General features: G+C 40.4%; 1 protein-coding gene across 5 annotated transcripts in view; it reads right to left on the bottom strand.

Annotated features, from left to right (window-relative positions):
* The window catches only part of COL4A6 (collagen type IV alpha 6 chain), a 310,397-nt gene that overhangs the window by 50,592 nt on the left and 247,662 nt on the right, over positions 1-12,143 (bottom strand). For all 5 annotated transcript variants that reach the window (XM_008072174.1, XM_008072176.1, XM_008072177.1 and 2 more), the window contains exons 8-13: positions 10,580-10,615; positions 9,306-9,368; positions 8,472-8,507; positions 8,245-8,286; positions 7,063-7,155; positions 5,769-5,822 (exon numbers count right to left, since the gene is read on the bottom strand). In XM_008072174.1, the coding sequence (XP_008070365.1) occupies positions 5,769-5,822; positions 7,063-7,155; positions 8,245-8,286; positions 8,472-8,507; positions 9,306-9,368; positions 10,580-10,615 (324 nt within the window). The remainder of the gene's footprint in view (positions 1-5,768; positions 5,823-7,062; positions 7,156-8,244; positions 8,287-8,471; positions 8,508-9,305; positions 9,369-10,579; positions 10,616-12,143) is intronic.

Genomic DNA, 12,143 nt, shown 5'->3' with positions numbered 1-12,143 from the left:
CCCTCCCTCCATCTCTCTCTTTCTCTCTTTCTCTTTCTTTTCTTTCTTTCTTTCACTGGAGGTTGTTCTGTTGTCTTTTTTTTCAGAGGAAGAGTGTGTGTCTGTGAAGGATCTGATTCAAAGCAGATTTTGGTCCCTAATTACCATCTCTCTTTTCTACATCTATAATTGTGTGTCAAATAGCTCGGTCCTCATGCTAAATAGAATTTGTAATTTGAAAAGCCCGGGGCTTAAACTGAATGAAAACTTATTTAAGATATCAGTTTTTCTGCATCTCAAATTGGAAACCAAAGCATGCTGCCACTTGGAATGTGTCTATTGGCCTCTGAAGCTGAACACTTCAAGCAGCCTTCCCTGATCTGTCCATGAAAACCGAGGCAGTTCATGCTTCCCCAGACTCTTAAGGTCCCAAGATTGGTTGTGTACGAAAGTTTTGTAAACAGAAGGCCAATATTACACTCTCTGTCTCCTTCCAAGGCCAGTTACTGCAGTCTGAACACACACAAGGTAGTTCAGTAAGTACTTTTTGAATTGATTGGAATAATGACCCAGAGACCAAAACTGTTGCAAAGGTGAAGGAAAGAATATTCAGGAACTGTCTCATGCTCCCACCTATCTTGCCCAGCTATAAATACAAGGGGGCCTTGTACTCCTTCTTCAGAAAGCAGAAAGAGCCTCTGGAGTCTTGCTTTCTCAGAGAGAGGGTCTGAGAGCTTGTGCTATAATGTAAACAAAAATAAATAGGTACAAAGGGAAAGAATGAAAAACACAACTGTGTGAGTGTGTGTGTTAGAGCAAATAAAAGATACACAGTTTAAGCCGGCAGGGTGGCTCACGCCTATAATCCCAGCACTTTGAGGAGCGGAGGTGAGAGGATTGCCTGAGCTCAGGAGTTTGGGACCAGCCTGAGCAACATGGCGAGACTTCATCTCTACAATAAAATCAAATTATTAGCCGGGCGTGGTGGCGCGCAGCTGTGGTTCTGGCTACTTGGAATTTCTGGCTGAAGCTGAAGGATAGCCTGAGCCTAGCAGGTCGAGGCTGCAGTGGCCGTGAGTTTGTCACTGCACTCCAGCCTGGGTGACAGAGTGAGAGACTCCCTCAAAAAAAAAAAAAAAAAAAAAGATAAATGGTTTGGCAAGACTAGCTATGCTATGTGCTCAACTTGTCTCCCAATGTTGGGATGCAGTGTACAGGGACCCTGCTGAACAAGCTGTTCTAGCAAGATGTCCTGGAATCCAGCCCCATCACAGTCAGTCTTTATTGTGAGCAGTATTGCAACTGCTGCTCCCACACCCTTACTTACCCATGGCTGGGAAAGCCTCGCTAGAGCACTAGCTTAGCTGTTTCCAGGTCTGTTTTCCTGGGCCCTGGGCTCCTGGTGCTTTTTAGTTCTGAGGATGCTTAATTAATTGAAGGAGAATCCCACCTCCATAGTAGTTACAACAGTTCTACTCAATAGTTACCTCAAGATCTGCCAGTTTCTTCTCTTCTCCCTCCCCCAATTCTTTCCATTTTGCCTTCTGCTAGTTCCTTGGGCAGAGAGCACATAAGCATACAATTCTGACAACCTCCATGGCCTGTGGTCTACAAGTGTGAGTGTGCTGCCAGCAACAATGGGACAAAATGTGTGAATCTTGGACTGAAGTCAGAAAATCAGGGATGTTTGGTCACTGCAGAGTAGGCATGAGAAAGAATGTGAGGCATAAATCTGTCAGGTTGGGCACTTTGTCTCCTGCAAAGATTTGGGCTCAAATGAGAAGAAAACAAATGGTTAAATGAAACATTTTGGATTCCCTAGAGATTTCCATCCTCAGAGCTGTCTTGTTTTTCTGTGAGCGTGGATAATTTAAAGCCGATGTGAGGGCTTTTGGATTTGAGAAGTGTTTCCTCTGAAAAGTTCAGAGTATTTCAAGTACGTTACTGCCTGTCTCCTCACAACTTTTTGTCAGAAGTATTCATATAAGGTACCTATGGATGCTCCCATTAAACAGATCAAGATATTAGGACCCAAGGAATTACATAATTTGGCCAGGGACACACACGTAATTTGTGCCACAGTTGGCTGAGACCTCTGGATTCTTGAGTCCCACCCTATGAAAATGTGATGTTCTACGTGAAAAGAGATATTTTACAGCTTTGATGTCTTTACAATCAACTGCGGATTCTATTTTTCAGTCCACTAGAAACTGGCAACATCGTGCTTGAAATGGTATTGCAATTTATCACCATGCATTGTCGTCAGTCTCTTTTACAAGACAAAAGGGAGCACGTTGAAATTACAACATGGGATATACTTTGAGTTTGGATGTGGAAGGGAAGGGAAGGAAGGGAGCATGAGCCAATGAACCCAATAACACCAGAGGAGATCATAAAAATCCCTTTTAAAGATGTAGAGATGAAAAAAATCACCACTGCCATGATTAGAACAAACTGGACAGTAGGGGGCAGTATGGTATGGGGAAAAGTCCTAAATTGGCTAGAATTCAAAAAAGCTGAATTTTAATCTCAGCTCTGCTAATAAATAGTTGTGTGACTCTGAACAAGCTTATTCACCTGTTCAGGTCGTGATTTTCTCAACTGCACAAGAGGGATAAGCACAGCACAACTTGCTTATCTCATAAGGATGATGCAAGGTAACTAGACTTTGTAAAAAATGAAAACCTTATTCCTAAACCTACTTGCAAAGTACTTTATATCTGTGCTGTCCAACAGAAATATTTGATCTGCTATGTTATTTTCAATTTTCTAGTAGCCACATTAAAAAATAAAATTAATAACAATGTTGAATTTTTTTTTTGAGTTGGAGTCTCACTCTGTTGCCCAGGCTGGAGTGCAGTGGTATGCTCACGGCCACCGCAGCCTTGACCTGCTGGGCTCAGGTGATCCTTCTGCCTCAGTCTTCCAAATAGCTGGAACTACAGGCATGTGCCATCACACCCGGCTAATTTTTTGATTTATTGTAGAGACGAGGTCTCAGCAAGTTGCCCAGGCTGGTCTCGAACCCCTAGTCTCAGGCAATCCTCTCACCCCAGCCTCCCAAAGTGCTGGGATTATAGGTTTGAGCCACCGCGCCTGGCCGAGAAGATGAATTTTAATGGTATATTTTATTTAACCAGATCAATCATAAACATTGTCATTTTAACATTGAAGTAAATTGTTATTGAGATATTTTAGATTATATTTTCATACAAAGTTTTTGAGATGTGGTATGTATTTCACACTTGTAGTGCATATCATTTTGGACCAGTTACATTTCAAAAGCTCAGTAGCCACATGTGGCTAGTGGTTATCTTATTGGACAGCACAGATTTATACTTTGCAAAGAAGCTTCACATAGATTGTTAATTGGGCCTTGAAACACTAGATGTGTGCATGTTCTCCTTTATATATGGAAGTTAAAAAAAAGTTGATCTCATGGAGGCAGTGAGTAGAATGGAGGTTACAAAAGCCTGGGAAGAAGGGTAGGGCGAGAGAGTGAAGAGAGCTTGGTTAATGGATACAAACATACAATTTTATAGAAAAATAAGTTATAATCTTCTAATGCAGAGTGGGGTGACCACAATTAACAATGTATTCTATATTTCAAAATGGCTGAAAGAGAGGACTTGAAATGTTCCCAACACATGGAAATAATAAATACTTGAAGTGATGTATGTCCTAAACACCATGACTTGATCATTACCAATTCCATGCATGTAACAAAATATCATGTAACAAAATATCACACCCCAGAAATATATAAAATATGATGCATCAATAAAATAAGTAGATTTAACCATGTCATATTACAGATATACAGAGAGATCTAAGTCTGGTTGTTCTGTTTCCAACACCAGGATTCTCTTACTTTCTGATTCATTACATACAGAGCTGATTAAAAAATCAAGGCTGTTGAACAGATGATTCTCTATGCACTTTTATTTTTATGGAGTAATAGGAGTCATCATGGAAGCCACCTGTGCCACTAGCTTCACTGACTCTGTTTTCTGGCCACCCGGAGAGACCCAAACTGTTTCAAAGTATTATAGAGAAGGATTAGACATCTATCCTCATTGTGTCAGCAAGGAGGGGCAGGCCTAGTCATCTTGGATTCATCCATTTCCCTCCTGATGCCTATTCCCAATCCATGCAAATATTATCGGCTCCTTCTTCAAAACACACCTTGTGATTTGAGGGACACATAGACCAAAGGTAACATATCCGTCTTGTTTGAATTCTCATTCAAACAAGGCAGCTGTAAATATATGCATATATAAGGGATAATGATAAATTTGAATTTTGCCTTGTTAATGAATATTAAATAATTACTGATAATTAATTACGGATGATGATGATAATGTCATTATGTTTTTAAAAGTCCATATCTTTTAGAAATACAGGAGTATTTACGATGAAATGATATATCTATTATTGGCTTCAGATTGGCCATGAAATGCTGACTGTTGAAGCTGGGTGATGATTATGTGGGAGGATCATGATGTTATTCTCTCTCTGTTTTGTATATGTTTGAAATGTTCCATAATAAAATAAAGTCAAGCATTTTTACACGTTGAATCCATTCATTTCTTTCCATTCCCATCGCTATAACTATAGTCCAAGGCACCACCACCATCTCTTGCTTGGACTGCTGCAACAGCGTCTATGTTTGCTGCTTCCCCCTCTCTATTTTCTCCCATTCTCACCACAGTCAGAGCAATCTTGAAAATACAAGTCAGGAAAAAAAGAAACAAGAAAATACAAGTGAGAGCCTTCAGATGGTTTCCTTATGTTTCAAATAAAAGCTACATTTGATCTATGAAGGTATCCATGATCTCATTCCTGCATCTCTGTCTGTTTCCTGGCCTTGCTTACTCTGTTCCACCTACTCACCTTCTTACTGTTTCTCAAAAGTGCTGAATTTTTCTTAATCTCAAGGTCTTTGCATTTAGGTTTCCTTCGGCCTGAAACTCTCTTTTTGATCTTCACATGATTTGCTCCCTCATAATATGCAGGTTTCAGATCACATATCACTTTCTCAGACAGGCCCTTCTTGACCACTCAGCACCATTTCCCATCCACATTCCATTACACTACCATTCTTTCACCTTGTATATATCACCACAATATGAACTTATTATTGATTCATCTGCTCACTTGTTTACTGTCTGTCTCCTCCTTCACTCCCTTATTAGAGTATAATCTCAAGGATGATGACTTTTACTTAGTTACTACTGTGGCCTTCAGGTACAGCAGAATGCCTGGCACATAAGGGATATCAAAAGGTATTTGTTGAGTGAAAGAATCGAAGCTAGAAAGGCAGATATGAAACTACAGATAGGATTACTAAGATTAATTACCATTTACTGAACAATTGGTAAGTGTCAAACATGTAGCAAGTTCTTTTCATGCATATTATCTTATTTAATTCTCATAACCACCCCATCATTATCCTTTTTTTTTAGGTTAGAAAACTGAGGTTCAGAAAGGTTAAGAAACTTGTCTAAGATCATGTAGCTAGAAACTGGTAAAACTAGAAGTCAAGCCTAGGTTTGTTTTAACTCTAAAGGTTGAGCTAATAACCTTTATGATATAGTTTCATGGAGAACCATGCTAATGTTCCCATGGATTCAAAAAACAGGAATATTTATTTAAATCCCTTCCCATAATGAAGCTGGTGGCATTCTCTACAATAACCATAGGAGGAGGTCTTTCTGTTAGTCTTCAATTGCTAGAGCTTTTGTTCAATAAGACATCTGCATATACGTTGATCAAATAGGGAGACTTACCGGAAAACCTGGAGGGCCACTTATGCCTGGCAAACCCTTAGGCCCTGGTTCACCCTGGAAAATCAAGCACAGGTAGTGAGTAGCCCCAGAAAGCAATGAACAGAAAGGAGGATGGCTACCTGAAAGTACTTGGACTGAAGAGTGGGAAATCAAGGAGGTTTCAAGAGTGGGGCAGCAGAGAATGGTACCCATGACTTTCTAAAACAGAATCACAAATGCTCAGGCTAATTGAGAAACAGAAAATATCATTATCTGTTTTTTTTTTTCTAGTGGAAGAAGCGGTTCTTATGGAATTTCCTGTAACAAATTATAGGCAGCAAAGAAATCAATGGTTTTGGGAACAGGGTAACAATTACAATTTGGGAAGGAATATATAACTTTCTAATTGGTCTTTCTCTGATATGCTAATTAACTGTACCATTAAAAAGCTCCCTAAGGTTTGGGAATGATCAGGGAAGCAGGTAATCTCTCATATATTCCCAGACTGTTCCCAAATTAATGATTACTTTTTAGAAATCTGGAGCTGTGCTTCCACAAATTTAAAGAAAGGAGACTAAACACATTCCCCAGCCTAGATCCCTTGCTCATGGAAACAAAATCTCAAAACTTAAAGGAACCCCAGGAAGGAAGAGAATACAAGTTACTGAAAGATGTTTGCACATATTAACACATATAGCCATTTGAATACAACCGTATACATAGTATATACTCACACATAAAAATACAGATCATAAAATATTATAGTTAAACAGACCTACTGCTTAAGTCTTGGGAATTCAGATCAGGTGAATTAGGGCATCTACTGCTGCTTAGTGACAGTATATCCTATTTGCAGGGTCAAGTTTTGAGAGTTAATAACTTTAAAAAGGTAATTCAAAAGCAACCACTTATATCCTATGTGCTCCGTCATAGCTCTTAGGAGACAACATAAGTATTGAGACAGCTGCGAGTTAGGAGGAAAAAAAACTACTCTTCAGTGTTTTTTTAAAGTTATTCAGCATATCTAAAATTGAATCTGCAACAGTGAAACAGAGAAAACAGCACTTAAAGGAATACTTAGATACCAAAGCAAACTCATATCTACATGGGGGGGGACTCAACAAAAAACAGATTCAGCCTTTTTAGAAAGCTTTTTATAAGGGACAAAACAAAGAAAGCTTTTATCCTCTCTTCTAGACAAAAAACCATTACCCAGAACCCTCTATTCTTCTAGTAGAGTCTGGCTATTAGAGTTGAATTTTGGTATTAATAGGAAAAGGCTTATTAATTTTTCCTATTCTTAAGTGTTTACTACCTTGGATCCTTTCTTCCCCTTGGGAAATCCCATGAATTCCAGCTCCCCAGTAGATGGTGGAGGTCCTGCTGGACCAGGGAGGCCAACATCCCCCTGTAAGATCAAAGAGAATATTAAGCAAAACATAAACCACACAGACTATTTTTCAGAGGATGGTTTTGTCCTCTGGATGTAATTCAAAAACAAACTCTCTGTTACTTTGGCCTCTTCATCCTTGAATCAATGAGGAAACAGAACTCTCTTGACAAATGGTGAGAAGATTTATAAGCCTGACCAAATGCATTTTATACCAGCATTGCAGAGGGAAGAAGCAAGAAAGATGAAAGGAAACTTCAGGTTCATTGTTGTTATGGTCATGCATGAAAGGGCAGTGAAAAAGAAATTTGAATGAGCAAGGTGAATGGTTACCTCTAGGCAACAATGATCAAACCCTAAATGCCCAATCCTTGCCAAGAGAACAAGCAGAGGCAGTGAAGTCTGTGTTGGAACATTGGAGACAAGAGTTGCTCCTTCAGAAGGCAGTGGACTCCCTAAGAGACAGCCAGGAAGGGCTGGGAGTGTAAGCTCTCAGCCTTACTTGAGGCTCCCGAATTACCATGCAGTTTGTACAGAGGGAAGGAAATAAGGGAGGGAGAGAACTAAAGTGGTGAAAGAGAGGTTAAGGGGGAGAGAGAGAGAGAGAGAGAGAGAGAGAGATAGATAGAGAGAGAGAGAGAGATGGGGGAGAGAGAGAGAGAGAGAGAGAGAGAGAGAGAGAGAGAGAGAGAAGAAGAAGAAAGAGAAGGAGAGGAGGAAGTGAAGGAGGAAGAAGGATGGAAGGAAGTGGGGCAGCCGAGGAAAGGAAAAAGAATGTGACAGAATACACAAACCACCAGAGAAACACTCAGATGGAAGGAAGAGAAGGAATATGTTTCAAGAGAGTATGTTTGTAAGACATACTTCACAGGTAGGAAGCAGGGAGATGACAATATTTTGAAGGAAAAAAGAATCACAACAGCCTATGTGTGGCATATGCACATGCAACCCTCAAGGGATCCCACCAGAGGATCTATGTGAGTTGGCAAATGCTTATTTCCCAAGGTGAAGAACCAAATCTCCTTACACAAACAGCCATGTGTATGTAACCAGAAATGTTTTTTTTGACATACAGAATGCAGATTGCATATTTTGAAATCTATTTACCTTGACTCCTTTTTCTCCTTGAAAACCTAACCCCATATTCCCCTAGGGATCAGGGGTGTAAGGAGGAAAAAAACAAAATCAATTACTAAACAAGCTCTGAGAACTTAGATTGGAATGTTATTTATTTATTTTACCAGAAAGTAGAGTTAACCAAGCCAATATCTCTTTGGGAAAATCAGAGTACTTAGTGGTTGGAAGCACAATGTCCCAAGACAAAGTATACTTACATCAGGACCAGGGAAACCAGGGGGTCCTGGAGGACCCTAGATTTAAATGAAGAAAAAAAAGAGAGAGAGAGAAAAGAGTTAGCTTTTTGTTTCCATTGAAAGGAACATGAGCATGTTGAGAGTTACTGGGGATAATCTCTCCTCCCCCACTTAGTGTAGCCTGGCTTTGGTATAGCAGATTTAAGCTGCCTCTTCCATGGTTCCTTTTTATCTCCTTTAAAATGTCTCAAATGTACCAATGCTAAGGCAGTGAACATTTTGTGTGTCATTCCTCCCAATAGGCCAGAAATTTTTAAATGATGGTTTTTGGTGAAACTAAGCCAAGGTAACAAGTGATGGGATTTCCTGCACTGGAGAGAGAATAAGACTTTCCCAGAACCACAGGGGTCTTCCTATACAAATGATGATAAATAGGTTTGGTATCAGGAAAATAGGTATTTAGGTAGAGCTTCCTAAGGTGCAGTGTTGAGAAGTATTTTAAAGCTTCCTCAGTCTTCAGAGTGGGTGATGGCGGTGGTGGTATGATTAATTAGCAATGTTTGTCATGGATGAGAAAATGGGAGGTAGCAATAGGTCTGCCATTACTGGGCTATACTCAGGTTGAGCTAGACTAGGAGGCTTTAGAGACACAGATTGGATGGTCAGAAAGACTTTGATAAATAAAGAAAACCAATAGCTCCTGGCAAGAGCATGCTTCACTTGAATCCTCTAAGAATGGAGATTGTCCTTCACTAGAAGGCCTAAATGACATAAGCTTACATTTAATCCATGGCATGGTAGGGAAAACAGTCATGTGAATGCTGTGATCACATTCTAGACTTAAGTTAGTCTTACTTGCAATCCTGGTGGTCCAATGGGTCCTGCAGCTCCAGGGGATCCAGGTGTTCCTTGTGGGCCCTAGAGAGTCAAGTTTTTACCAAATTCAAAAAGCAAGACCTTTGCCCAAGAAAAGTGAAAATATATATATGTCCACAAGACCAGTACAAGAATGTTCATAGCGAAGATTGGCAGTAGCGGGAAATTGCTGGGGTGGGGGATGCAGGATTGGCAGTAGTAGGACCCTGCTGGGGGTGGGGGTCACACCTCTTCAACAAGGGTACTTGCATAATGAACATTTGTATACCTAACCCTGAATTGTACCCCACACCTTTAAAATAAAAAAATTCAAAAAAAGAATGTTCATAGCAACTTTATTCATAATAGTCAATACATTGCCTCAGAGATCTATCATAGCAGTTTGCTAATAGTAGATGCTCAATATCTGTTGAGGACTGGGGAGAAAAAGGAAAGGAAGAAGTAAAGAAGGAACAAATATAGGAAAGCTACTTCAAAGGAAAGTGATGATAATGTGGAATTTCAAGGAAAAAGAAAGTTCTTATTAATACAACTCATGGTCTTACATGGACTCACTATTATCCATAGAGTCCCTAAAAGGAATTTCTGGTGGATTACCTTTTAAAGAAGTATGTTCTACTTCTTCTGTTTTACCCACAACATGGAACACAAAGAAAACACTTAGTAAATCCTTGCTGAATGAAAGGCAAAATACTTCCCTAATACATTCCAGGGAATTACATAGGTCCCTGGCCTGAAGTCTGAAGGCCTGCTTGCCACGCAACTTAAGGTGGACAGGTCATTCTTTCAGTACTTTCTCATTTGGAACATGTCACTAGTGTGACTCAGCTGGGTTCGGTGGCTCAGCCTGTAATCCCGCGCCTTGGGAGGCTGAGGTGAGTGGAATGCCGGAGCTCGCAGGTTCGAGACCCACCTGGGCAACTTGGTGAGACCTCATCTCTACAATAAATAAAAAAAAAAATTAGCCAGGCGCCTGTAGTTCCAGCTACTTGGAAGGCTAAGGCAGAAGGATCGCCGGAGTCCAGCAGGTCGAGGCTGTGGTGGCCGGGAGCAGCCACTGCACTCCAGTCTGGGTGACAGAGTGAGACTCCGACTCAAAAAAAAAAAAAAAAAAATAGTGTGACTCATTCTACTTCAGCTGACTAGATTTTCCTTGAGAAGGTCTACAAAGACCTTTGAACACCACAGAGACGAACAAAAAGACATCAGTGACTATTAGTCGATATTGAGAGCTCAACATATAAAAAACTTACAGTGATTCCATCCAGTCCAGGCAGCCCAGGATCCCCCTGTGAAATAGACAAAGACTGAAGAGTTTAATAAATTGAGCCTGTGGTATTTCCAATAACTAAGATTCATAAGGGATAAAAATGTATCCCTGAAGTTTGGGCCTCCTATGACAAGGTCTTGAGTTTTAAATAATGCACGAATTGGACATATTCAACTATTTACTTTTTCCTAAGAAAAATTTGGACCTACAAGACAAATATTATTGACTTTGCTGAACAGGATTTCATATTTTACTTGGATTAATTAATTTTGCTAGGAACTTATCAATTAGAAATTGCTTCTGCGGGCTGGTGATTTTCCTACTCTTTTCAGAAGAAAGCAAAGCTACCTTCCCATGTGCCTTCATCCCCAGAGATTCTGTGCCCATATGTATACAATGCAAATCAGACATTTCAAGGGAAAATCAACAGAGCATACAGTCTCTGATTACGTTTTAATTACTTTCCAGCATCTTAAGTCACTGTATGAATCTGCAATAAAACCATCTTGTGGCAATTGCTGTGTTCCGCTGGATCCAGGGTCTCTTTGATTTCTGGAAAAACCATTTAATGAATGTTTGCTAAGACAATAGCCATGGAAAAAAAAAGCACTGTCTGAATCTTAGCACTTTAGTGAGCTGGCTGTGTGGCTCTGAATAAGTCACTTAGCTTCAGTATACCTCAGTTTTTCCCATAAAATGGGTAATATGAATCTGATAGTCATGAGGTCCTTCAAACTTTAACATTCTATCTTCTACTATGGCACCTATAGTCAGGAGCTCAGACATTGGCTCTTCTCCAGTTCTCCAGCCACCCATCCCCATCACTGCCTTCCAAAGTGATTTCCAAAATCCCGGGCTCTGTGCACCGATGGAAGACAGAAAAGTACCATTAATTAGCTGCAAGAGCTTGGTGCATCTTTCCCTCAGACGATTGGCACGTAGGTTGCCATTTGCCATCAGGGCAATAATGGACTCCTTTTCCACTCTGTACAGGAGTAGGGTCAATCATTTGGAGCCAGGGTTTACTGAAGCCCCACAGGATATCAGTCCACAGATACCAAGAGTACAGTCAAAATAATACAGGAGGTTCTTGTCAATTCTGGGAAGAGATGAAAATTTCCAGCCAGCTGCAGAGCTGATGGGCATTTTTTGTAGACATCCAAGGACCCAGGTAGGGTGATGGGCTGGTACACAGGGACAGAAGGGTGGGGCCAGGATGCTGGGCAAATGGCCATGGCGAGATGGGCAGAGGCACACATGGCTTCAAATCAAGGTATACAGACATCAAAGATTCTAGAATAGACAAAAGGCATCTGCCTCCAGGAAATGGCTGGGCTTGTCAAAGAAAATGATACCCATGCAAACTGTTTGCTGATCTATCTCTTATTTTTGGTCTAGATCCTGCAAAGCAAATCTCTTCGACAGTGTATTTGCAAACATTTCTCTCAATGTTTCCACCACTAAAAGCTCTGGATCCTTTTAAATCCAGCTTGGTATGCTCCTTAAATACAGACACAGATGCTAGTTCTGGAAATGTTTTCATTGGC

The sequence above is a fragment of the Carlito syrichta genome, unplaced genomic scaffold, assembly GCF_000164805.1.
Source record: "Carlito syrichta isolate Samal-C Ts95f unplaced genomic scaffold, Tarsius_syrichta-2.0.1 Scaffold314870, whole genome shotgun sequence".
Classification (NCBI taxonomy): Eukaryota; Metazoa; Chordata; class Mammalia; order Primates; family Tarsiidae; genus Carlito; species Carlito syrichta.
Note: the sequence above shows the minus strand (reverse complement) of the source record. Positions and strands in the feature narration are given on the sequence as shown.